At 42.4% G+C, this 25420-nt stretch overlaps 1 protein-coding gene and 1 long non-coding RNA gene across 5 annotated transcripts in view; one reads left to right on the top strand and one right to left on the bottom strand.

The window, feature by feature from the left end:
• Nucleotides 1-1730: 1730 nt before the first annotated feature.
• Nucleotides 1731-25072, bottom strand: LOC105857250 (uncharacterized). Of its 4 annotated transcripts, XR_001147557.3 has the most exons (5): nt 24954-25072; nt 22066-22111; nt 10731-10850; nt 9393-9525; nt 1731-2288 (listed from the first exon to the last, which is right to left on the bottom strand). It is a non-coding gene; the product is annotated as an uncharacterized LOC105857250 (long non-coding RNA). The 4 variants fall into 4 exon arrangements; XR_002224271.2 differs by lacking the exon at nt 22066-22111 and having other exon boundaries at nt 24954-25056; XR_012920539.1 differs by lacking the exons at nt 1731-2288; nt 22066-22111 and adding an exon at nt 3350-6426 and having other exon boundaries at nt 24954-25056.
• The window catches only part of ACTR3 (actin related protein 3), a 70998-nt gene continuing 69668 nt past the window's right edge, over nt 24091-25420 (top strand). The window contains exon 1 of the mRNA XM_012739486.3: nt 24091-24355. Coding sequence (XP_012594940.1) covers nt 24312-24355 — 44 coding nt within the window. The 5' untranslated portion in view covers nt 24091-24311. The remainder of the gene's footprint in view (nt 24356-25420) is intronic.

Below are 25420 nucleotides of genomic sequence, written 5' to 3'. Positions count from 1 at the left end.
TTCTCATGACGATTTTTAAAAAATATGGAAACAGGCCGGGCGCTGTGGCTCACGCCTGTAATCCTAGCTCTTGGGAGGCCGAGGCGGGCGGATTGCTCAAGGTCAGGAGTTCAAAACCAGCCTGAGCAAGAGCGAGACCCCGTCTCTACTATAAATAGAAAGAAATTAATTGGCCAACTAATATATATATAAAAAATTAGCCGGGCATGGTGGCGCATGCCTGTAGTCCCAGCTACCCGGGAGGCTGAGGCAGAAGGATCACTCCAGCCCAGGAGTTTGAGGTTGCTGTGAGCTAGGCTGACGCCACGGCACTCACTCTAGCCTGGGCAACAAAGTGAGACTCTGTCTCAAAAAAAAAAAAAAAAAAAAAAAAAAAAAATATGGAAACATTTACAAGTGATAAAATAAAAAGCATAGATGACAATAAAAATATACATGTACCCATAATTAATCAATATTCATCACATTTTTTAAATGAAGGAATATTCCTGAAAAGTTGAAGTCTCCTTTGTACCCCTCTGCAATCATATGGGTAGCCTCTTAATGATACCAAGGAACAACAAGACAAATTTGTCCCAAAGTAGTTCACATGAATATTAATAAATGAATAGGGACGGGTGTGATCTACGCAGAAAAATTTAACTCTTTAATAGGTTGCTGTTTCTAACATCATTGTAGTAACGCCCTATGTTGGTATGATGCACTACAGTTTTCAAAGTGCTTTTGGGGATGTGAGGTAAGCTTCAACCAAGACTGTTCCACTACCCAGGAGTGGGTAGGGAATGATGAACAGCAGACATTTCTGCTACTGAATTTCAGCAGCGGGGGTGGGGAGTGGTGCCTACTGGACCAGCACAGAAAATAGTCTTTGGCCACTGGGCCAAAGACTATTTTCAATCAACAATAGGCATCAACATCAATCTTTATTAGGTGACACTACTTCGAGCTTTCCTCCTGTTACATGTGAGAGGAATAAGTCCCTTTTCCTTGGACCAGTGCGACTTTGAGAAAGCTGCAGGAGAGATGGGACAGCTTTAAACAGGTAGAAACAGAGTGCTCCAGCAAATACACTATTAAGAGAAAAACTCTCAAGGGCTAACAAGACAGCAGCGCTGGGCACAGAGCACCTGCTCAAAGTAAAGACAGCAGCACTCCCCAAAGTGAGACCTATTTGGAAGTTGCTGAATGGCATGGAGCTTTGACAGGAGCTACAAATGAGACCATGACATTGGGTCTCTCCAGCTTTCTCTTTTTCCAGGGATCCTGGCACTCATTGCTGGGCCCTGGCTGGTTGATGCTGGCCAATTGTAGGACAAGGACGGTGAAGAAATTACAGAATGGAAAGTAAAGATGGAAGAAAGGAGAGTATTGTTGGAATTAGCGTCAAAGGGGTGTACGCATATAAACACACACACACATACGTATGTATTAATAACTGTACAGTAAACTGACACCAGTTTCAGCTTTTGCAGGAGAAATCACTATTTATATCTACAATGTATAACAGAAGAAGCATAGCTTCAAGCATTTAAGCACTTGAACATTTAAGCTGGAGAAGCAGAAGCAAGAGTCATCAAAGAAAGTCTTGCATTTTCTATGTACACTCGCACACACGCATACATATATGTATGTATACTTACATTCACACATGCATACACACTTGTGAAATAAACATGTTTAAATTGAAAAGATCATTAAGAAAATAGAAGAATTAGTACAAACATGAGCTGTCAATAAACTCCATAGTTTAATTCATTGTCACATAATAACTGCTGGCCAGACCCAACATGAAGACCTACCTGGCACCTGCATTCTGCCTGCTGTGATGGCTTCTCTCCTACCCTTCATTAGAGCTGGCCATTCTCCCTCTAATGTGACCACAGAGTACTTTTCATCTCGGCTCCTTTTTAACATCAACCACAATCACGATGTGTTCCATTGTTGGTTCCATTTGTCCTTCCCCACTAAGCTTTGCGGTGCTTAGGATAAAGGACCATGTTCTCCTCGTCTTCACATCTCTGGCATCCGATGCAGTATTTGGCCAGTGTGTGTACTCAGCCCATCCTTGCTGAAACTGGGCCTCTGCTTGTCACAGAGAGAGCAGTTGTGCTACTGAGGCAACTTCTGCCTACTGTCTCACACAGTTCTCTCAGCTTTGCTCTCTCCTTTAGGCAGAGAATCAACAGCTATCTTGTCGAGTTCACAGGGGCTTTCTTTTATTTTCTCCTGTAGGGGAAGATCTGTCATGCCTTCTGCACTGAGGTTAAGACACAAATTCTTCCCATGTGCTGTTAAAGAAAAAAAATGAGGACTATTAGAGACCTGAGACTGAGTGGAAAAGCTTTACTGCCATGAGGGGAACCTGGCACAGGGGAACAGAGGCAGAGGTCTAGGAGACCCTCGGGGGTGAGATTTAGGAGAAGAGAAAGGAGGTAGGTCTTTTAAAGCTGAAACACTCAGTTTCTGTCCCATATTATAAAATTAAAGTGAGCGATGTTGATTAGCTGATGATGTCTGGGTTTGTTGTTTCATAACTCCGGGGCTGACTGGGGTGGTTTGCTGTGCACTGTTGGGATCATCTAGGGATAATAATGGTAGGCAGGTGCCTTATGACCTGCCCAAATGGGGACTATGCCAGTCCACTTGGATATCAGCAAGTGCTCCTGTTGCAGCAGGCTTGGTGGGCTGTTCAGAGTTTAGGTGTGCACATAATTATGTTGGGGTTTGAGAAGTTCACATCTCTACTTCTATCAAGATCATACACCAGCCCCTGTTCTCTTAAGTTGTGGTGACCCCTCTCTTCTATGAGGCAAGGGAGAGGAATGAACACTCATTCAATGCCTACTATACGGCAGGTACTCCATTGCTTTTAGAATCTTTACAAATGAAATGAAGCAGATATCACCATTTAAAGAGGTCACGACACAACCATCAAATGGTAAATCCAGGGTCAAAGCCAGGTCTAATCTCGTCTACTCTGGCTTTAAAACCTTGCTTGATAGCTCCTGACACCGTTTGACAGTGGCTCTCCCACTGCCAATGAATGACCTGGGCAGCTGGCCATGACATAGGGTGCCAATATTTATCCCAACGGAGACTTTTCTAGGTCTTAGGGGTCTTGTGTTACTCTATTAAGTAAAAGACTAGCAATTTGGCAGAGTCAAGAGAGCTGACCAGAAGCATAAAATGCTCTCTAGTCAGGAGGAAAGAGAAAGGAAAAACTAAAGAAAAAACAGTATAAGGTTGAAAGTATACAGGTTATAAGAAACTAATGAACCATGTCCAATGTTTTATTGGTTTTGATAATAGAACAAGCAGTATGCAAAAACATGATATAGAAAATGCCTTTTATACTAGAATTCACTGAAATTCAAATGAGGTAATACATCTGAAAACGCTTTCAGTGTATAAAGTGCTACACAGCCTTGAGGGATTATTTGTACAAGAAAAACCTTTTACAAGAAGAACTCGAAACATTGGTGTTTTTGCCTCTTTAAGAACTAGAGCAGGTTTGAGAGTTGTTGCTTGTTGAAGAAACAACTCATGTTTATTTTCTTAGTTTGGCAGGATTGGGTAGAGAACAAAATCAGCCTTCAGGAGAGGAAATTCTCTGGGACTATATGAGACTCCATAACCCTCCTCTGAACTGTGGCCAGGAAGGCTGGGTAGCACTTTTTAGGGTGTTTTTAGAAAAAATGTAGTGAGCACAATAAAGCTGTGTAATCTAAATTAAATATTAATAGCATGCCTAGACACTTTGTACTAGTGAAATATTTCTACCTAAAAAAATCAATTTTTATTTTATCTCTTATGAACATTCAATCTGCTTCCATCTCTGTTCTTTCTGCCTTGTTAAACACCTCCCCAAAGTCTCTCACCCTTTCTTTCTCCAGCCTGAAGTCTCTGATGGTACTACTTAGAAGAAAAGTTATTTTACTATTTCTTTCTCCCAGAATTGTTTCTTTGATTCTTTTTTCTGTTTGTTTGTGTTTTGTTTATTTGTTTTTGAGACAGAGTCTCACTCTGTCACCCTGGCTAGGGTGCAGTGGTGTCACCATAGCTCACTGTAGCCTCAAACTCCTGGGCTCAGGTGATCCTCCTGCCTCAGCCTCCCAAGTACCTGGTACTACAGGTGGGCACTGCCATGCCTGTATAGTTTTTGTATTTTTTGTAGAGAGAGGGTCTTGCTCTTGCTCAGGCTGGTCTCAAACTCCTGACCTCAAGCAATCCTCCTGCCTTAGCCTACCAAAGTGCTAGTGTTACAGGCATGAGCCACTGCTCCTGGCCTGTTTCTTTGATTATTTAAGGCATCTGATCAAATGCTTTCCCCGTGTGTCTGAGTACACATTGTGCCTTCTTCCTTTCATTTTTCCCTTTGCCCTACCCTTGCAACCTTAGAACTTTTAAGTTCCCACTACAATTTCAAATATAGAATATTTTGCTCTTCCGCCCACTAGAGAGCTTAAAATGCCTCTAATTACACTGTTCTCCCAGGTCCTTCCTTTCCTTTGCAATTTAGATGTAGCGCAGCAATACAGTTTGCTTGCCTCTCCTCTGATCTGTCATGCTGTTTTTTGTTTTTGTTTTTTTTTTGAGAGTCTCACTTTGTTGCCCAGGCTAGAGTGAGTACCGTGGCATCAGCCTAGCTCACAGCAACCTCAATCTCCTGGGCTCAAGCAATCCTACTGCCTCAGCCTCACAAGTAGCTGGGACTACAGGCATGCGCCATCATGCCTGGCTAATTTTTTCTATATATATATTAGTTGGCCAATTAATTTCTTTCTAGTTATAGTAGAGACGGGGTCTTGCTCTTGCTCAGGATGGTTTTGAACTCCTGACCTTGAACAATCCACCCACCCTGGCCTCCCAGAGTGCTAGGATTATAGGCGTGAGCCACCACGCCTGGCCTGTCATGCTGTTTTGATGGTGTTCTATCTTATGAGAGTCTTGGTTAAATAATGGCCCAGCACCCCACCTATGTTTAAAAGAACTGCTTTGCAGGCAAAGCAAAAAGGCCACGGAGCTGTAGTCACAGTGGGCTTTGTTATTCAACAGTGCCAGGCTGCCATTCAACTCTTGGTTGAAAAGTAAATTTCAGTTTCATTCACCTAAAATATTTCCTTCTATTTTTTAAGATCATAAGCTGTTACTTCAATCTGGACTTGTTTGCAAATGGACATTAACATAACCTTATATATTTGCCTGTTTCCACTGGTCCAGAGTTGTACTCTCTAAATGAAGCAGGGCCTCTGTATTTTAAGCAATTCTCCTGAACAATGTCATGAGCATCCCCAAGTTTGACAGCTACCTGAGAAGCTGTGTTGGGAAAAGAACAACGAATGTATGTGGGCAGACAGTATTTTGAAAACATTTCTGTTTTCATCTCTTCCCATCTGTTCTTTCCTGTTATCCCTCCCCTTTAAGAGTCTTTTCAAGGCCAAAAATAAAGGTTTTGCAATTACAAAGTCAACGCTTTAGGGGACCCAAGCCTTGGGGTGTATATAGTATGGTAGAGCCAGACTTTTCTCCTTCCTGTGCCTAGATGATGGTCTGGATCCAAGAGAGCCCTAGTGGTTTCAGAGAAAGTGATCCGCAAGGTAGAACTTCCTGGCTGAGAACAGCAAGGCCAGGTGCCCCTACAGCCGAGCTAAGGCAGCAAGATCCTGGAGTCCCCGCGGCCTGCCAGCTGGAGCACAAGCAGAAGGAATGTCCGGGGGAGAACTGGGCAGCTGGGCCTGCGGCACCTCCCAGACACGACTCTCAGGAATGGGTGGGAAGTGGTGAGGGGAGAAAATCTTGACTTAATTGATGTCAAGTTTCCACGACCTGCTGGCATTTAAGGTCACACATAGGAAAAGAAAATTATGCCTTTACTCCAGTGGCCTGAAATTCATACCTATCACTACTCAGTAGAAATGGGAGATCTGGGTTCATGTCAAGAGTCTTTTTTGCCAACTGTGTGTGCCACTGTGCAGTCGCTCAGCTTTTGTGAATCCTGGGTTCCTCATCATTAAAATGGGGAAAATAAAATTATATTGAGCATAACAAATGAGTATTTTTATAGGTCAAAAATGGTTGAATATTGGCAATTTCACGTGATTCAACTTAATACTTCACAGGCATAAGGAAAAAAGTAAATATATTAGCAACTCTCCTTGTTATTCAGTAAGTGCTTAATAAGTACATGATTTATAAAAAGACATGTAAAAGATATTTTCAAGTATGTGATTTATAAAAAGATATATAACTATGTAAACACTTGTGGTCTAATGGTCATAGTATTAAGGGAATCTCAGCTTAAAATATCTGCTCTCTACCATATAGCATACAAAATGCCTATTGGGGTTCTCTTTCTTCTTCTTCTTCTCATTTCCCCTCTTCTTCATCCTTCTCCTCCTCTTCCTCATACTTCTCTTTCTTCTTCTTCTGCAAGTTTAATTTTTTAAATAGTTAACACATTCTAATGATTCAAAAACTTTTCAAAAAGTGTAAAAAGAAATACAGTAAAAAATTTCCTATCATATCACTGTTCTCCATCTGTCTAGAGGACTAAGTCCCATATCACAAATTAAAAATATGAACTTTAAATGTAAATGATCTATTTTGCTAGGCAAATAGAGCTTTTTCTTTGGCTTATAGGCCAGCTCAAAGTATAGTCATTATTTATAGCTTCCATAGTTTCAAATTCTCCTACTCATAGAAATTTATTTATAACACCCAAAACAATACCCACAGCACTTTTGTGATCATTGGCAGACATCTGCACGACAGCAAAAAATTTGAGTTGTTGATTGCACATGTTCCTAGCTGAATTTGAACAAGGCAACACTGCTTTGCTTCAGCTTTTATACTATGCATATGTCCTTTTTCACATTTTTGTTCTTTTTGGTGGTGATTTTACTGTTTAAAATGGCCTCCAAGTATCGTGCTAAGTGCTGTCTCGTGTTCCTAAGCACAGAAGGCTGTGATGTGCCTCATGGAGAAAATACGTGTGTTGGATCAGCTTCATTTGGGCATGAGCTATACTGCTGTTAGCTGTGACTTCAATGTTAGTGAATCAACAATATAGATTAAATAAATTATCTTTAAACAGAAACACACAGGAAACAAGGTTATATGTTTATTGGATGACAAAAATGTTGTGGCCAGAGGCTCACAGGAACCTAACCCTGTATTTCCCCTAGGAGCAAAGGTTCCGTAGTTGCTAATTCAGTGTTTGTAGCAACTTTATAGATACCACCACCACAGATAATGAGAATCGACTGTATTTTATATCCTAATACCTGAAGTCAAGTTTTCCTATCACGCTCTTTTGTTTTTAAAGTCCATTTGATTTAAGTTTTTTAAAAAATATGATAGCTGCTGGGTGCAGTGGTACATGCCTGTGGTCCCAGCTACTGAGGAGGCTGAGGGAGGAGGATCATTTGAGCACAGGAGTTGGAGGCTGAAGTGCACTATAATTGTACCTGTGAATAGCCACCACATTGTAGCATGGGCATCATAGTGAGAACTTGTCTCTACAAATAAATAAATAGATAGATTCATTAATCTTTTTTTTTTTTTTTTTTAAGACAGAGTCTCACTTTGTTGCCCAGGCTAGAGTGAGTGCCGTGGCGTCAGTCTGGCTCACAGCAACCTCAATCTCTGGGGCTCAGTGATCCTACTGCCTCAGCCTCCCAAGTAGCTGGGACTACAGGCATGCACCACCATGCCCGGCTAATTTTTTGTATATGTATTTTTAGTTGGTCAATTAATTTATTTCTATTTTTGGTAGAGACGGGGTCTCGCTCAGGCTGGTTTCGAACTCCTGACCTTGAGCAATCCGCCCGCCTCGGCCTCCCAATGTGCTAGGATTACAGGCTTGAGCCACCACGCCCGGCCTCATTAATCTTTTATTGGGTGTAAAAATGTTCCTAAGTGTATTTTTGGAAGGGATGGACTCAAAAGGCAGCCATTGTTAGTGTAAGTAGTTTAAATATACCACTCATTTCATAGCCTCTGAACCACTCATCAAATAGTGCTGATATGTCAGTAGCTTTGTCTACAGTTCCTTCAAGAATGCTTGTATCTTTTATTAGTGTTGAAGAAGAAACTTATTGTAATCTTCAGTAGAGAATTATAAGTGCATATCATCGTATTACCAAACCTGGAACTCAACTTTATTTTGCCATTAATAAAAAATGCAGTTTTTATGTTAATTACAATTAAAATCAAGGGTTGCTAAGCAACCTTACAGTTTACTTGTAAGAAGTTTTGTTACCATTTATATTATAATGAGCAACAGGTATAATTCCTTGGGGTTTGTTAAAATGTAGATATTTTCAAGAGGAACACCATATTAAAATTTATCAATTTCTTGTCATTGTTTTATATCCTTTGGACCACTGTACATTACAAGTAGACAAAGACAGCTTTGGCTACTTCCATCTCAGTGAATAAGTTGACTAGATGTTTTCCTGATTGCAGGTTCTGCCAAAAGATAAGCAGAGAGAAATGGGGAGAGTTCAGAAAGAGAGAGTAAGCAACCCGACTGAATGGATTCTTATGGGTTGAATTGTGTTCCCCAAACAAACAACAAAAAAAAGATGTGTTAGAGTCCTAACCCCCAGTACCTCAGAATAAATACAGAAAAAAAAATCAAGTTAAAATGAGATCACTTGAGTGGTTCCTAATCCAATATGACTGATGGCCTTATGACAAAAGGGGAAATTTGGAGACACACACAGGGAGACACACACAGAGAGACACACACAGGGAGAATGCCAGGTGAATGTGAGGAGATTTGGCTGATGTAGCCGAGGCCTAGGAATGCCAAAGATTGCTACCAACCCACAGAAGCTGGGAGAGGAGTGTGGAACAGATTCTCTTTCACAGTCTTCCATAAGAGCCAACCATCCCGACACCTGGATTTTAGACTTCTAGCCTCCAGAGCCGTGGGAAAGTACATTTCTATCATTTTAGCCATCCAGTGTGTTGTATTTTGGTACAGAAGTCCTAGCAAATATATGGACCATCACTGGTTAAAGAATAAAATTAGACCCCTTTGTGCCTTCTTGTTCTGCTCCAATTTAACAGAACCAGAGAAGGATTTGCTTAGAAGCTAGACATGATGGACTGAATCCTGCCCAAGCTCCTAAAACCACAGCCTAGCCCCTTCACACAACACAGAAGTCTGATTTTTCAAAGCTATCTCAATGGATGGGTCACTCCTAGGCTCGTTTAGGCCACTGACAACTGTGCTGGCCTCCTCTACATAATAAGCTCGACTTATCGCATGACTTACTACATGCTTCTATGTCATGGGAAGGTCAAATGAGTACACAGAGAGTGTTTCTGGTGGGAAAGCAGCAGGAGTCTTTAGAGCAGTGGCAGTGTCGAATGCCTTTTCTTACCTACTCTGGGTGCTGATGACATCTTTTTTTTTGTTCAGGCAAATCCACTTGGAACTATTTTGGGCTCAGCGTGGGCATCAGCCTTTGTGCACTCTGCTCCATTCCCCATGGTTTCCCTTTTGATGGGAGATTGCTAAAGAATGAAGAAAAGAATTAAATGAAAATGGCTTTAAACATTTTTAATGACCCTGTCTTTAGGTACTATGTATTTTCAGTAACACGTCCCCTTAGCTATTTTATACCTCCACTGGATATTTTGGGATGTGAGCCTTGCAATATCTACATGAATTCTTCTCTGATTGTGATCCTTGTTTTGCATTTTCCTTGATACCCTGCCAGGTATTGTCACCTCAGTGTGTGAGATGGGGTCCAGGCAGAAATCAGAGCCCGTTCTGTTGAGGGAAGTTAATACCAGGAACCAGTCATATAAGTGTTGAAAGGGCTGGAAAACCAAACTGGGGAAGAATGGGCACCCTGGAGAGTGGCAATAGCAGGAATCCTCTACCCTTCACCTCCAGGGCTGGAGAGACTGAGGAGCTGAGTTAACTGACCCTGGAGCCATTGCCCAGGAAGAACAGTGACTACAGAGGAAGAGCGGCCTTGAGGGAGAAGCTGCCTGAATCAAAGAGCAGGGGAAATATGTTGGTTTATCCTCTTATTCTACCAGTGCTCTTACTTTATCTCTTTATCTTTCATTGTCCTAATTTCTTTTGGGTCTTGGCAAATGAGCCTAAGAAATGGGGTTGGCAGGAATATAGACAGAACAAGAGAAGGACAAAGAATGAATGGATCTGGGAGCAAGGAGGCAAATGACCAGCATGTTAAGGTTAGTGCAGTATGTTGTGCTAGGTAGGGAGCAGCAAGAGATGAAAGCAGGTCAGAAAAGCCAGAACCAGGGGCTGGGCAAGGCCAGTGAGGTATGATAGGTACTGCATACAGAATAGAGGGCCATAAACAGGCGTGAAGTCAATATAGGGGACTAGCACATATACATCATAAATTATAAATAGAGAAGCATGAAACAGTCTCCAGGAGAGCAGGGAAAACAGGAAGTTGTAGATTTTCAGGATAATTAGGCCATATCAAGGAAACAGAACATCAACACACATGAGGAAATAACAAAGAGGCAATAGGCTTAGAGAGGTACAATTCATTGCCCACATGTGGGAATTCATTCCAAATAACTAGTCTGAGATGTAGACATAAGAACCCAAAAAAGATTTTTTTCTTAGTTTTTTTCCATGGTCTTAGCTGTTGTACACTTTTTGGTTGTCTGAAATTAACTCTCACATCTGTTTAGGAATTGTATTTTGAAATAGCTGACATTAGTTTTCCTACCTGTCATTGTTCTTTCTCGTGGCAGGAAAGTATACAGAAAAGTTATAGCTGTTCAAAGTTTCCATTGATTTGAAATCTCTGCAAATAAGATGCTCCTGTTTGGCACTCACAGGGTACTATCTGCAAGGAAGGCAAAGATAAAGGGGAAAGAAACAAAAAATGAATCATCCAATCCATGAACAGAGAAAGCATATCCTACAGAGTGAAGTAACTTACTTGTCTTACATTTTCTCCCTTACATTATTTGTTTATCATTCACAGTAGCACACTTTGGGGCTTGAATAAAGCAGCACCATATGTGAAAAAGATAAATAGATACTTTAGAAGTGATCATAACACTCTATTTAAAAATAATCTCTCTGGATTCATACAGACTTGTTTGGATAACAGAATTAAAAATCGTTTCTTGTCTTTAATTCATTCAATTGAAAGTTTTAAAAATAATTATTTTAATTAATCAAGAGCTTTTTGGTGGAATCTAAATTAGTTTGTATAGGAGATGCCTGTTTCACTAATTATGCAGGCATCTTGCAATAATTGATGTTTGGAAGAAAGGGATGTATTTTGCTCACTCTTTTATTCATCACAAAAATGTGCATCTTGGAAAGTAATAATGGAAGCATGTAGAATTACAGGAATACAAATTTATATAATTATCACAAAAAATGAGGCCAAAGGACTATTCAGATATAATGAGGCCGTGGTAGCTGTAATCATCTAGGTAATTAATAAAATTCATTCACCCAGAAATTGTTAGTGAGCATCAAATATGTGCAGATACTAGGCTAGGCTCTGAGAACATACAGATAAACAATAGTTTCTGGCTTCGGGGAGTTACATAGACTAGAGAGAAAACCTAACTACAGGCTATGAGAGATGACTATGGGTGGGGAGCCACAGGTAGAACAGAGGGGAGATGTCCCCAGGAGTGGGGTGTTCAGCAAGCCTTCAACCTCAGCCTCCCATATCTAGGCCTCGGAGCTTGGCCAGCCCAGCCTTGGCCACCTGCCAGGCAAGCTCCAGCTTGGTCTCCCACCTTGAGCGAACACCAAGCTCCCTCTGCTTTCCTCTCACTGCCAGTTCCGCTTTATGAACTAAAATCCACCCCATTTCACTTCCCACATCAAACAAGTCATCTAGTCCTGGGGACTACATTCCTCTGAACATTCTCCTGCTTTCCATACCTGCTCCGTTGCTACAGCGTACGTGCTTGCCATTTCTTACTTGCTGTGTCACAACTGCTCTCCTATCAGGTCTCTCCATCTCCTGTTTTGACCTGCTGTAATGCAACTTTCCACTGGCAAAAGACCATCTTTCCAAAATATGTTTTTCTTTCCCAGTGCCCTGAGATGGGCCCTCATTGCCTATGAATGGTGGTTCTCAAACTTGGATGTGCTCTTGAATCACACAAGGACATTATTTTTAAAACACAGATTCCTCCTGAACCAACATTTTCAGCAACGGAGCCAGAGCACTCTGTATTTTTAACAAGTTCCTCCAGATGGGTCCTTACTGCTCAGCCTGGCTTTAGCTGGGGGCCCAGGGTTTCGGAAATACAAGGTCAAGTGCAAACTTAGCACACAAAGTTGTTCACATCGACTCTTCCCATGTACACACCCTGGCCTATACTGCAGCCAGAGTTGTAACCCCTTTCTGAAACACCCAGGGTTCTTTTAAGCCTTTGTGTCACTGCACGTGTTATTATCTCCAGAATTGCCCTTCACCTCCTTTTCCACCCTGGCAAGTGTTCCCTAAGCCGCCTTCTTTGAAGCTTTCTCTGAGCTCTCAGCTGAAATTCCTCCTCTGCTGCTAAAGCCCTGTGCAAATCCCTTTTCATGGTGCACTTTAATTCTTACTTGTCTATTTTCCTTTCTACACTTTGACTTTTTCAAGGGGTGGGGCTGCAAATTACTCATCTCCTTAATCTTAGTGTCCAGCCTTGTTCCTGGTTCATAACTGGCACATAACATGAATGAATGGGCAAATGAATGAGCAGAGTGCTAGTTACACTACGGTAAACAATCGGCTGCGTATGAGGCCATTTCTCTTTATGAACTGAATAATCACACACCTTCCAATAAAAAACTAAATATAGCTAGCACAAGCTCATCAACATTTGAGATAAAATGGAAACAAAATAAACAAATGCTACTGCAAAAATATAATGATTGCTTTTCCCAGTGCAGCATTGATGGAATCATTAAACATTTAGATTAATGTAATGTTTGGCAGATGTCCAATGTTTTTATTTTTCATTTGCCTTTGTGTTCATTTATGGACCGACAATATAAACACACACACGGTATGGCATTTTTTCCCCCCAAAGTCAATGACTTTATTTTTTTTTTTAGTGTATTTCTTTGTTTTCTGGTTCTACATTTTCTTCTTCCATGGTGTTCGTAGTTTTTGTTTTTTTTTTTTTTTTTTTTTGAGACAGAGTCTCGCTTGTTGCCCAGGCTAGAGTGAGTGCCGTGGCATCAGCCTAGCTCACAGCAACCTCAAACTCTTGGGCTCAAGCAATCCTGCTGCCTCAGCCTCCCGAGTAGCTGGGACTACAGGCATGCGCCACCATGCCCGGCTAATTTTTTTTTTATATATATATTAGTTGGCCAATTAATTTCTTTCTATTTATAGTAGAGACGGGGTCTCGCTCTTGCTCAGGCTGGTTTTGAACTCCTGACCTCGAGCAATCCGCCCGCCTCAGCCTCCCAGAGTGCTAGGATTACAGGCGTGAGCCACCGCGCCCGGCTGTAGTTTTTGTTTTTTAATGAAAAGACAATTAACACACCCCCCCAAGCAAGAAATTAACACTTAGTTTTATTAGTTTACAATACACAGATGTAAATGTGAATGTAGACGTAAGTAGAATTTTTAATAGACTTCTTTTGTTTTTGCTTGCCTTACATTCACTACTTTTCTTTGGGAAATACACACTTCTTTTTCCCTTTGTAACTACTCTTCCCTTTCTGCCCATGTGGTTATTTTTGGTGGGGCTGGTGGTAGGGATGGGTGCGTGACCCATGCTTGCCCAACTGGAGTCACAGTGCTGGGTTCAGGAAGAACATCTGATCCAAGTTAGTCAAAGAGAGTTAGTTCCAGCATCTTTGTTGAGACCACTGAGAAAGGTGCACTTACTCTTTGCCCTAGTGTTGATAAACTGCTAGAACATAAGCCATTGTTGCCACCGTAGGAGTAAAGCTGCCAAAGAATGAAGCCAACACAGTGGCAAGCAAAGCGAAGAGAGAAGAAGAAGCAGATTCTGATGACGTTTTTGAGCCTTTGCATCCAGTTATGCCTGAATCCAATTTATCCTCTGAATCCAATTTATAACTTACACTTATTTAAGCTCCACTCACTTGAAAGAAAACATTTCTTTTTATTTTATTTTTTTTTTTTTCAGACAGAGTCTTGCTCTGTCGCCTGGGTAGAGTGTAGTGGCATCATTATAGCTCACTGCAACCTCACATTCCTGGGCTCAAGTGATCCTTTTGCCTCAGCCTCCCAACTAGCTGGGACTATAGCACCTGCTAATTTTTCTATTTTTAGTAGGGACAGGGTCTCTCTCTTACTCAGGCTGATCTTGAACTCCTGAGCTCAAGCAATCCTCCCGCTTTGGCCTCCCAGAGTGCTAGGATTACAGGTATAAACCACGGCACCCAGCCCATTTCTTTTTATTCTTAACCTAATTTGAGTTTGGTTTCCCTCATTTACTACCAAAAGTGTCTTGACCACTAGGACATCATGCTAGATTTTATAGCATCATTGACTTTGCTGTTTTCCAGAAGAATTGTGTGAATCTTCAATGTAGCTTTTGCATCCTATAAATTTCTAGAACTATTTTTAAGTAGAAGTACTCCACTAGTTTGTTGTAAGAGCTTAAATAAGTCACTTAATTTCTCTGTACCCCAGTTTTCTCATTTGCCAAACTACAGAACTATAATGTTCCTTCTGCAAAATTATTATCCTGTAAAATATCCTAGAGTATCTAACTGATGCACTGTTAGAGCAATCAACTGCTATTGAAGGATCATAATTCCCTAGGCATAAATGCTGTAATGGCACAGCATGTACTCCAGGGACCTGGGGGCAGAGAGAAGGAGGGGAAAGTTTGATAACTTCATTGTGGATGAATCCAAAACAGTCAAATAATTTATAATTTATCATATACCACTGCTAGCTTCTATAATTGGGAGACTTGTTCCGAAAATGTGAGAACTGTCACAAGTTGTCAGATTTACTAAAGGATGAAAACAGACGTGTCAGAAAAAAAATATTCTCAATCCAGTTTCCTCTCATCAGACTAGAACCAACTGTACGGTTTTAGATTAAGATGAGAAGCCTTAACATTTTTCAAATGTGTGTTTTGAAGAGAATGGCAAAGTCTGTGACAGAAGCAGAAAAAAATGCAATGACTATTTAAAAATCTGAGCTGCTCTAAAACTAGAACTAGTTTTAATAAAAACAACATGATGTACTAGACTAAAAGAAATGCACCCATTGGGAGGTCACATGTTTATACTTGACTTCTAGTTCATCTACAACTAATGAAAGTCACTGCAACTTATTATTTTCCCTCTCAAATCTATATTCTCTAGAGATATTTATATTCATATTAACGTCCTACTCCAAAGACAGATTGACTTGCTCAGACTGAATTATACCAAAAATGTCCTCTGCTTATGTTGTGCCATTTGCATTGGATTTTCAGTCTTCTTAACTTCTCAGCAATTTTCCCTACCTAATTTTTTTTTAAGTTAGAAATTAAGGTATACTCATTTTAACAAAATAGATAATACAGAGTTTTAACAAAAAAGGTAATAATCTTCCATTGTTTGGTGTGTAATCTTCCAAATCATCTCTATGCTTACACCACATATAAATATATACATGTAAAGGGCTCACCCTTCCTTGCTTTTCCCCTCCCCCAACTCTTTCCCCTTTAAGGCATTTTTCCAAACATTAGATCATACTACAAACCAGAGGTCACCAACTGATGGCCTGCAGTCTAGATATAGCTGGGAAGAATGTTTTGTTTGAAGAACACTGGGGAAATTTAACTTAAAAAATCGGAAGATCTCAATTCACAGGTCTACATGGTAATATTATTGATGCTGCATGGGCTTTCCAGTTCAACAGGCCCTATTCCCTACTATTTATACCTTGCTCATGCACCATTCTGTATTACTGGCCTATCACTTACAAACATTTGAGTTTGTACACCCTTCTGATAATGCTTAGAAACTTATTTTTTTGCATTTAACATTATAACATGGTATTATCAATTAGAATTACATTCAGTTGCATGTAACCAAAAAACACCAAATTACAGTGGCTTAAACACTAAGGGTTTATTTTTCTCTCTTGTAAAATAAGTCTGGAGGTGAAGTATTCCAGGGTCACGAGGAACCTGGACTCCTTCTATTTACCTTCCTTGGGACATGGCTTCTAGTCTCAAGGTCAATTAATCATCCGTAATGGCTGAGGAGCTCTAGTCACCTTACTGGTGTTTCAGGCAGGAAGAAAGGTGGAGGGTGAAAAACGAAATAGTGCTACTCCTAACTGAGTAATCCTTCTTTAAAGATATTTTCCACAAGTTCCACTCAACTACTTCTACTTACGTCATTGGCCATAACTTAATCACACAGCTACACCCAGCTGCAAAGGAGATTGAGAAATGTAGTCTTTTGGCTGGGCACACAGGTACCTGAATAAAATCCAGGTACTGTTTACTAAGGAGGAAGCATGAGTATCAGTCTCCACTCCACATCTCTCCAGGTTAACAAGGACAGAGGGAAGAGATTACTAGTTGCCCTTCAAGAACCAGCTTTGCTTTCTTCTGGGCTCAGAGAACCCCTGAGATTAAGCTGGCCATATTGGCACTTGGAACAAAGGACATATTTCTAAATCTTTTGATTTTTAAATAATTCTTTGTTATCATAATATTCTCTCCAACATCAGTATTTTTATTTTTTAGGATTCACCAAAATGGGATTCTTAAGTCTAATACACTTCAGTTTTGAACTGTAATTGATACTGCTGGATAACTTTCCAGGAGGGTACAGCAAGTCCCATTCTCTGCAGTGTTCCACATGTCCATTTTCCCATACAGTTGTCAGGCCTGGATGTTTTCCTCTTTTAAAATATTTTCTTCTAATTTATAATTTTTAAAATGTCTTTAGACAGTGGATATTTATTTATGTAACCAATTATTTTCATTAATGGCTATGGGTTTCTTCCTTTACTTACGAAAGTCTTCCCCACCTTGAGATTATACAAATATTTTTCTAAATTTTCTCCCAATTTCTTTTAATAATTAAGTGTTTTTAGATTTTAGAGACAGGGTCTTGCTACATTGCCCAGGCTGGTCTTGAACTCCTGGCCTTAAGTGATCCTCCCCACTCAGCCTCCCAAACTGCTGGCATTACAGGAGTGAGCCACCATGTCTGGCCATCTTATACTCATTTATGATTTTGTTTTTTTTTTATTTGATTCATTCATTTAACAAATATTTATTGAGCACTTATTGTAGGCCAGGCTCTCTTTAAACTCTGGTGGCAGCATTTTCTATCTGGGAGAGAAAGATAATAAACAAATTAATAAATAAATAAGACATTTCCCCTAGAGATGTGAAACATGGTTACACTGGAGAGAGTGAGGCAGGCCACCTTAGATTGGGTGGTCAGGAAAGGCTCTCCTGAGGAGATAACTGATTTCAGAGAAACTGATGACTAGGGGGGGAAGTCCAGGGAGAGGATGCAGGTGAGAATGGCGTGGTATGTGTGAACTGCAGCAACGAGGCTGATGTGGCTAATGCCCCAGCAGAGAAGAGACAAGTTGGAGAGGGAGGTGGGTATAGATAGATCGTGGAGGGCTCTGAAGGCTACAACAAGGAGTGTGGATTTTATTGTCCACTGGGGATTTGTAGTCTATTTAGAATCTGTTTTTACATATAACATGAGATGTGTGCGTCTGTGCATACTTGTGTGTGGACAGTGTAGCTTCTCTTTTCTTTCAAATTGAGAGTCAAAATTTAATTAAAGAATTTGTTCTTTGCAGGCAGTGAGGGGACTAGGGTGCTGTCTCACAGAATTTTACCTTATTTCAAATGTTGCACAGATATTACCACTCCATAAAACATATTTTCAATTGAAATTAAACAAATAATGAGTATTTTATCCTAGTTAGTCTGTTAGGGGCATTATAACAAAGTACAGGTGAAGCCTCCCTAATTTGAAAACCCAAAATCTGAAATGCTCCAAAATCTGAAACTTTTTGAGCACTGACATGATGCCACAAGTGGAAATTCCACATGTAAGTATTTAATACAAGCTTTGTTTCATACACAAAATTATTAAAAATATTGTATAAAATTACCTGCAGGCTATGTGTATAAGGCGTACATGAAACACAAATGAATTTTGTGTTAGACTTGGGTCCCATCCCCACGACATCTCATTACGTATACACAAGTATCCCAAATGCTGAAAAAATCCAAAATCCGAAATACTTCTTTTCCCAGCATTTTGGGTATCGGATACTCAACCTGTACTACAGGCTTCGAGCAATAGAAATTTATTTCTCATAGTTCTGGAGGCTGGGAAGTCCAAGACCAAGCTGTGGGCAGATTCTACATCTGTGAGGGCTTGAATCCTGGTTCATAGATGGCTGTGTTCTCATAGTGTCTTCACAGGGTGGAAAGGGTAAGGGAGTTCTCTGGGGCACTAATCCCATTCATGAGGGATCTGCCACCACAGGCTCCACATCCTAATACCATCACCTCGAGGGTATTTCAACACATGAATTTGGGGGGGACACAGATTCAGTCCATAGCACTCAGGGATGTGGTCATTGAATAAAATCTTTGTAGAATTTCATTCTAAAACCATGGTTGAGGCAGTCTATAGGTCACATACAAAAAGCAGTCCTATTTTTAGTCACAAGAAGGTTTTGGTCAAAAAACATAATTCTAGTTGATCAGCCATTTTATTCATTGAGTTTGGCCCTAAAGAAATCACTTTTGGCCAATTCTGAGTGTCAATTCTACATACAAAGGGCCAAGGTTTGCCACCAAAGAAGACATTTAAAGGCGTGCACTATAGGTTTCAAAGACAAGTCTGAAGGAGAGCTTCTAAAAATATATTTATACAATAGCGTCATTAAAAGATCGAGCACACAGGCCCCCAGATAACATCTGGGTCTGTGAAGAAGAGGACAAATTTTTGGATGCTTAAGTCTGTATGTGTAGATAATAAGTCATTTCCTTATAATTAAACCTCTTGACCTTTAAGCCTCTTTATAATGAATTCCTCTTGAGTTTGTCCATAATAAGATCACTCTCTGATTGATAATATGCTTTCTTGGCCAGATGTGGTGGCTCACGCCTATAATCCTAGCACTCTGGGAGGCTGAGGTGGGCGGATCATTTGAGCTCAGGAGTTAGAGACCAGCTTGAGCAAGAGTGAGACCCCATCTCTACCAAAAAAACAGAAAGAAATTAGCTGGACAACTAAAAATATATAGAAATAATTAGCTGGGCATGGTGGCGCATGGCTGTAGTCCCAGCTACTCGGGAGGCTGAGGCAGGAGGATCGCTTGAGCCCAGGACCTTTGAGGTTGCTGTGAGCTAAGTTTGATGCCACGGCACTCTAGCCGGGGCAACAGAGTGACTGTCTCAAAAAAAAAAAAAAAAAAAATATATATATATATATATGCTTTCTTAAACAAATTTAATCTTTACAATAGCCCTATAGGTTAAATATCAATTTTATAGATGAAGAAACAGAATAAGTGAAAGAGTTCATACTCAATTTGAAACTCTTGATTCCAAAATCTACACTTTCTGTACACACTAAATTAGTTGTCTAAGGCCACATAATTCGAAAAGGGAGAAGGCAGGATTCATAGCCCTTCCTTCTGACCACTAGGCTGCATGGACACATCGATCAATTATATATCTGCTCTTAATTAATGCTCTCTGTGGGTTTGACCAATCTGCCAATTTGCAAATAGTCATCCCCGTAGTAAGGACCTCAGTTGATTTTTTTTTTTTTTTGACTTAAGCAATAGACATTTCTTACAGTTGTGAAACCCAGGAAGTCTAAGATCAAGGTGCTGGCCACTTTGGTTTCTGGTGAGAGCTCTCTCCCTGGCTTGCAGAAGGCAGTCTCCTGGCTGTGTTCTCACATGTTGGGGTTGGAGTGGGGGAAAACAGAGAGAAAGTAAGCTTTCTGGTCTCTTCTTACCAGGCAGTAATCTGATTTTTAAAATAATAATATTTCTCATTTTAGAATAATAGAGATTGAGTAATGTGAATTTCTTGGACACTTTTTTTTTTTTTTGGAGACAGGGTCTCACTCTGTCACCCAAGGTAGAGTACAGTGGCATCATCATAGCTCACTGCAAACTCAAACTCCTGGGCTCAAGCAATTCTGCAGCCTCAGCCTCCTGAGTAGCTGAGACTACAGGCTCATACCACCGCACCTGGCTTATTTTTCTATATTTATTAGAGACGAGGTCCCACTCTTGCTCAGGCTGGTCTTGAACTGAACCCCTGAGTTCAAACAATCCTCCTGTCTCAGCCTCCCAGAGTGCTAGAATTACAGGTGTGAGCCACCACTCCTGGCCATTTTGGAGACTTTTTAAGATCCAAAGACATTCACTAAATTGGCATTACAACTAAAGAAGCCTGAAAAGGGGTCAGAATTGGGTTTTGATCTGGACTCTGTTCCTTAGGTTCTTTAAGATATTGGGAAAATCACTCAAACTCTCTGGGCTTCTGCACCACTTAGGGTTCTTAAATTTGATGCCAGTAATAGAAACTCACTATGGCTAACTTGAGCCAAAGGGGATTTATTGGAAGGATAATTGCTAGACTCATAAATGTCTGAAAAGTTGAAAACGAGGTTTAGAAACTGGCAAGAACCAAGCAACTGGTTGACCTGAACTAAAAGGAAACTGGGATGCTATTAGGAAGGAATAAATGCAGGGCAGTCCAACAAACCCAATCCATCCACCAATGCCACCATCCACCCTAACAAGATAATCTATAAGAAGCCTTCTAACTCTGACATCCTTTGCTTCTGTGTTTGGAAAAGAGTGAGCAAGAGGGTTGCATATGCAAACAGGGTGGTCAGACATACAATACTTTGGCCGGATGTGTAGCTGAAGGCTATGTGCAACTGAGGAAGGCTGGGCCACCACAGCACGGAGGCTGACCAATTTGGCTTGCAGCAAACAGGAAGTAGAAGAGAACTTAAGCAAGCCAAGTGTTTGGGTAGACAGATTATGAGGAACAGGCACAAATGACATTTCCAACAAGCATTAGAAGCTTCCAAATGCTCCCAACAGTTACTGCCTTTACAAACACAGGGCAGACTTAACCACGTGAAAGAGACTGATAGATAGCACTTAGTGCTGACATGAGCTTCATATTATATTTGAAGGGAACACACCATTAAACCATGTATAGCCTCTGAAATCAAAAGTTACAAACCGGCAGCCTACAGGGCATGTAGAGAATTACCAGCTAGGGCATGTAGAGAATTACTTACTGTCTTCATCTGGTTTGTGCTGCTATTAACAGAATACCAGACACTGGGTAATTTATAGAGAATGCAAGTTTATTTTTCAAAAATCTAGAGGCTGGGAAGTCCAAGACTGAGGGGCCAATATCTGGTGAGGGCCTTTTTACTGCCTCATAAAATGCTGAAAGGAGCCACACAGGTGAGAGAGAGGGAAGGGGGCTGAACTCCTTTTTATCAAGAACCCATTCCTGCAATACTAGCATTAACCCATTCCTGAGGGCCGAGCCCTCTGTCCTACTCACCTTTCAAAGGTCTCAGCTTTCAATACTGTTCCATTGGGGATTATATTTCGAACACATGAACTTTGGGGGATACATTAAGACCATAGCAGTTACCAAAGAGAAAAATGCAGATTTCAGATTTCTTTTGGGGCAGGGGGAGGGAGGAAAGGCTCTGGCCAATACCAGCCCTGCATTCCCACATAGCAACTGTTGTCTACTACCTTCGGTTGCCCTGTGGGCTCTCCACATTGCCACACCCTTTCAATGGCCCCCTTTACTTACATTACCTGCCCAGACCTGGAAGCACTCACGTTTCTGACTCTTGATTTAACTACCTCCATGACAAGCACTCAAGGCCGGAGTGTGGGCTACTGCAGTCACCTCTGCTCTTGGGACTCTTTGGTAGGATCTCTTCACTCACTACTTGTAACCGCTGGAAACCACCATTTATTGTACTCCTACCACACCCTGTCTGTCTTTTCTGTCAGAACCAATTTTCAAACATATGTTTCCCCAAACGACTCTAATTACCTGACAGTGGAAGAAGCAGCAAAGAATCCTCCTCTAGCATCTTCATCTGAAATGTAGGGGAAAAACCAACAATGACGTATCTGAAAGAACTACTTCTGTTTGACTTCTTTGAAGACAACCACAGAAAAAAAGTCTTCCCTTAGGATTATTAGCCTGAATAGCTGTGGACACGCTGGACATTAATTGAAGCTGCTGCTGCCCCTCAATGAGTCTCCTCTGCACACATCTGATCCCGTCTGGATGCCAGCCCTCACACGCTTCCATCCCTGAACTCCAGCACACAATGTATGATACCATGTATGATTCATTGCGGACTCTGTTGGATCCATTCTCTACAAAGGGGCCACATTTTCTTGCCCAAAGCTCTTTGATAGCTTCAAGTTGCTTTTAGGATAAACTTTAGAATGCTTAGAGAAGTCTACAAATTCTTGCATTGTTTGATTCTTTGTTATCTCTAAGGCCTCACCTCCCAATGCATCTTCCCTGAGTCACTTCATTTTGACCACTTGAGTCTTCTCTTTGTGGAAGAAGCCAAGCACGTTCCCACCCCAGGTCCTTGACACTTGCTATCCCTCTCCTAGGGGGCTCCCCTTCCCCCTCGCCTTTCCCCCATATCCTACCATCATTTAGGCCCCAGCTTTTAAATGCCACCTGGTCAGAGAAGTCTTCCCTACCTTCCACCTTCCTCTCATTCTGCCATCTTCATCCTTATTTCTCAGAGTCCCCTGCTTTCTTCTTTCTATTGCTTTCAATACAATTTGTCTATTTCTTCTCTAATCTGTAAACTCTGTGAGATCAGAGACCTTATCTATTTTGCACCCCACTGAATATTTAGAGTCCCTTCCATAATAGAGTATGTGAACAGCACCTGTCTGTCAAATGAATGAATGAAAAATCTGCATTCCATCCCCTAGGCCACCTTACTAGCACACTACATGATCTTCTGGACTGAATTGGACAACCTTTTTTAAGAAAAATATTTTTTATTTTAGCCTGACATAGTTTCCACCATAAGCCTGGTGGAAAGTTATCAACCTTCTAGGTTCCTACAGTGGCAACTTGGAACTTATTATAAATGCAAATTTTCAGGCATTATTTCAGGCCAACTAATCAGAAAACTTTGGGGGTGTGGCTCAGCAATCTGAGTTTTAACCGCCTTCCAGGTGGTTCTGATACACCCGTTACTTTAGGCTTTGCAGTTTTTAACTTTAAAAAGAATTTTATTTGGCCCTTAATCCTTGCTATCACCCTGCTAGTAGAATCATAGTACTCCAGAGGGAAATCTTTGTCATCATCCAAAGCCTTGAATGGAGGCCTATTTGCGTGTATTACGTAGAATACATTCGTGGGAGGTTTGCCTTCCTTGAGGGCACCGGTGTCCCCGGGGTGGGGTAGGACTACAACCTGAAGTCCCGTAGCGACGCACCAGCGTAACTGAATCAAACCTCAGAACAAAGGCCGGTGTTCCAGGGCGCAAGCCTTTGTTCTCGCGTCCCCCAACAGCTCACCCTTCCCGATACTGCTCTTTTACATGCAGAAAAGCAGCCGCTCAAGCTGTAAGAAAGGCTGCAAGCCGCGGACCACGTTTTCAATTAGGTGGTTTTCCCCCGGGCACTAGAAAAGATATTTCTGGCTGCAGGAGGCGCTTCCACTCCTCAACCTAGCACAGAAGTATCTGAAACTAACCCAAACGCTTAAAGCGAAATGCCTCTTGCAGCTTCAGGGTAGCACTGGAAGCTCGGGCTGACTTCCCCGCCTCTACCCTTCTAGAAAACCCGAAGTGGATTCCCTGACGCCCGGGCCGGGGCCACGGCCGGCGGCCGCACCGCACCGCGCATGCTCTGTCGCCCCGCCCGCTCGGAGCCGGAAGGGGGAGCGCTCCGGGCCTGGGCTTGGCCTGGCCCGGGCGTCGGCTCCGGCGGCCATCTTGGCTTCCCGGGGAAAGGCGGCGTGAGGGGTAGAAGTTGTAGGGTGGGGGCAGGAGTGAGGAGGAGGGAAGAGAGAGGGGGAGGAGGCCGCGGCGGGGCAGGGCGGGGACTGCCTGCCTGCCTGGGTTGCGGAAGTGATAGCCGCTGACCGAGCCTGCTGCTTTCTGGCTACTGCTTCGGCTTCCCGGCTCCCCCGCGGACGTGAGGGCGGCCCGGCTGTGGATGATCAGATAGCCCCCATCTCCCGCCGCCAACCTCTGGCCCCTACCAGCACGGAGCAGACAGCGGCGGCAGCAGCAGCAGCAGGCGAGGAGGAAGATGGCGGGACGGCTGCCGGCCTGTGTGGTGGACTGTGGCACGGGGTAAGGGGGCTGACGGGCCGGGGTGGGGAAACTGAGGCGGAGAAAGGAAAATGGCGGGGGAGGGAGGAGGCCGGGAGATGAATGGTGCGGCGGGCTGCCGCCGCCGGCTGTCAGTCTTAGACCCGCCGGCTAGCGAGGGGTGGGGCCCGGCGGAACCGGGGCCTCCCTCGTGCACTCGCTTCACTCTCCCGGGGCCGGGGCCGGGGCGGGGGCGCGGGTCCGAGAGCTTCCTCTCCTTCCCCCCAGAGCAGCTCCCTCCGTGCGACCCCTCCCGGCCCTTCCCCCACTGCGGTGGGCAGCGCCGCCCAAAGAGAGGTGGGGACGGTCGCCTCCCCCAGGACCCGGTCGCCGTGGAGGTGGTCGCCGTGCCGGACCCGCCCGGCTTGCTCTTTCCTCCGCGCCCCATCCTGCCCGTGGGCTTGGGGACCGAGGGGATGAGCGCGGGGACTGGCCTGGCACAGAAGCGAGAAAAGAGAAGTGCTCCTTGTAGGTTTTGCAAGATTGCTGTGACCACACTGCCCAGGGTGTGGGTGGGGAGAGGCAAGGATAGGACTCTGAAAATGGGAACCCAGACTGGGGCTTTCATTTGACCACCCACCTTCTCTTTTCGACTCCCGGTCATTTCCATCTCCCTCTTCGTTTTTTTACCAGTGAACCCAGTCACATTTTAATTCGAGAGAGAAAGATGTCATGTGTTACTTCTCAAGCCTCAAAAAAGTCCCTCAGTGAGCAAGCGCGCTGCAACTTCCTTAGTTTTGTCAAACCCGCTTCCTGCTTTCAATCTTTTATACCCTTATAAGGTAGTTTTTAGTTTTCAACCTGAACACATCTTATTAGAACTTTGAAAATTAAACTGGTTTTAAAGAGACTGAATTACCGGTGCTAAGTATCAATTTATGTGAACTTAAACTGTAGTCGTGTTGCACGGGGAGAGGAGAAGTGAAGCACCCTGGAAAATCAACTAATTTAAGTTGTATATGTTCATTCTGTGACGGTATCTTGAAGCAGGAAGGAAGGTACAGAGGTATAAAGGAATGTGCTTAATTTGCAAGTAATTTCTGACAA

This window comes from Microcebus murinus, chromosome 8 (assembly GCF_040939455.1).
Source record: "Microcebus murinus isolate Inina chromosome 8, M.murinus_Inina_mat1.0, whole genome shotgun sequence".
Classification (NCBI taxonomy): domain Eukaryota; kingdom Metazoa; phylum Chordata; class Mammalia; order Primates; family Cheirogaleidae; genus Microcebus; species Microcebus murinus.
The sequence above is the reverse complement of the archived record's forward strand: the minus strand, read 5'-3'. Positions and strand labels throughout refer to the sequence as shown.